The sequence below is a fragment of the Corvus brachyrhynchos genome, unplaced genomic scaffold, assembly GCF_000691975.1.
Source record: "Corvus brachyrhynchos isolate BGI_N302 unplaced genomic scaffold, ASM69197v1 scaffold21, whole genome shotgun sequence".
NCBI lineage: Eukaryota > Metazoa > Chordata > Aves > Passeriformes > Corvidae > Corvus > Corvus brachyrhynchos.
Window position 1 is genome coordinate 4,032,788 of NW_008236924.1, and position 760 is coordinate 4,033,547.

General features: G+C 65.7%; 1 protein-coding gene across 1 annotated transcript in view; it reads left to right on the top strand.

Moving 5' to 3' along the window:
• Window positions 1–760, top strand: part of CPLX2 (complexin 2) — a 24,714-nt gene that overhangs the window by 22,513 nt on the left and 1,441 nt on the right. Inside the window, exon 2 of the mRNA XM_008628971.2 lies at window positions 512–619. Within this exon, the coding sequence (XP_008627193.1) occupies window positions 589–619 (31 nt within the window). The 5' untranslated portion in view covers window positions 512–588. The remainder of the gene's footprint in view (window positions 1–511; window positions 620–760) is intronic.

The following is a 760-nucleotide window of genomic DNA, read 5'->3' on the forward strand; positions in this document are numbered from 1 at the left end:
CAACCCCTGCAGCCCCCAAGCACCGCCGCAACCTGCCAACAGCCTCTTCCCCATCCCTCTGCAGAGCACTCGCGCTGCCGTAGACACGCGTGCACACGGGTCCGGCTGCGCCACGCTGGCACCCCCAGACAAGGTCTGTCACCCCCTCCCACAAAGCAGGGGCACACAGTGGTGGTGGGTCCCCATCCCACCAGCCCCCAGGCAGCACACCGGGGCTCCTGGTGCCACACCAGGGGCAGTGCTGAGGTGGAACATCCTTCTGGAGTCCTTGTCTTAGTGCCTCCACAGGTCCTCAAGGCCAGAAGGGATGTAGGGAGGGGGCTGAGGGGAGCAGGCACAGTCACCCTCTGCCTGCAGACCCCAGAAGCTCCCTCTGCCTGTCCTGGAAGGCATTTGGGCTGAGGATGCAAAGGGTGCAAAGTGCAGCCCCAGAGATCATTCCATCCCTCAGCCTGAGCAGTAGGGAATCTTGGCATGGTATCCCCAGCCCTGTCCTTCTCTGCCCGCATAGGTGGCCCAGGTCAGCAAGCCCGGACAGCGGTGGATGAGTGCTGGGCACTGGCCTAGCCACACGCACACACCGGCACCATGGACTTCGTCATGAAGCAAGCGCTGGGCGGTGAGTGGGAGCTGCTCCCTCCTCAGGGTCCCGCCTCCGGGAGCAGTGCTGGCCCAGCACCCCAGGAGTGCAGTGGGAGGGACACGGCAAGGGGCCAGAGTCACGCGGAGAGCACCCGGCAGTGGGGAGCTGCGGCGTGGG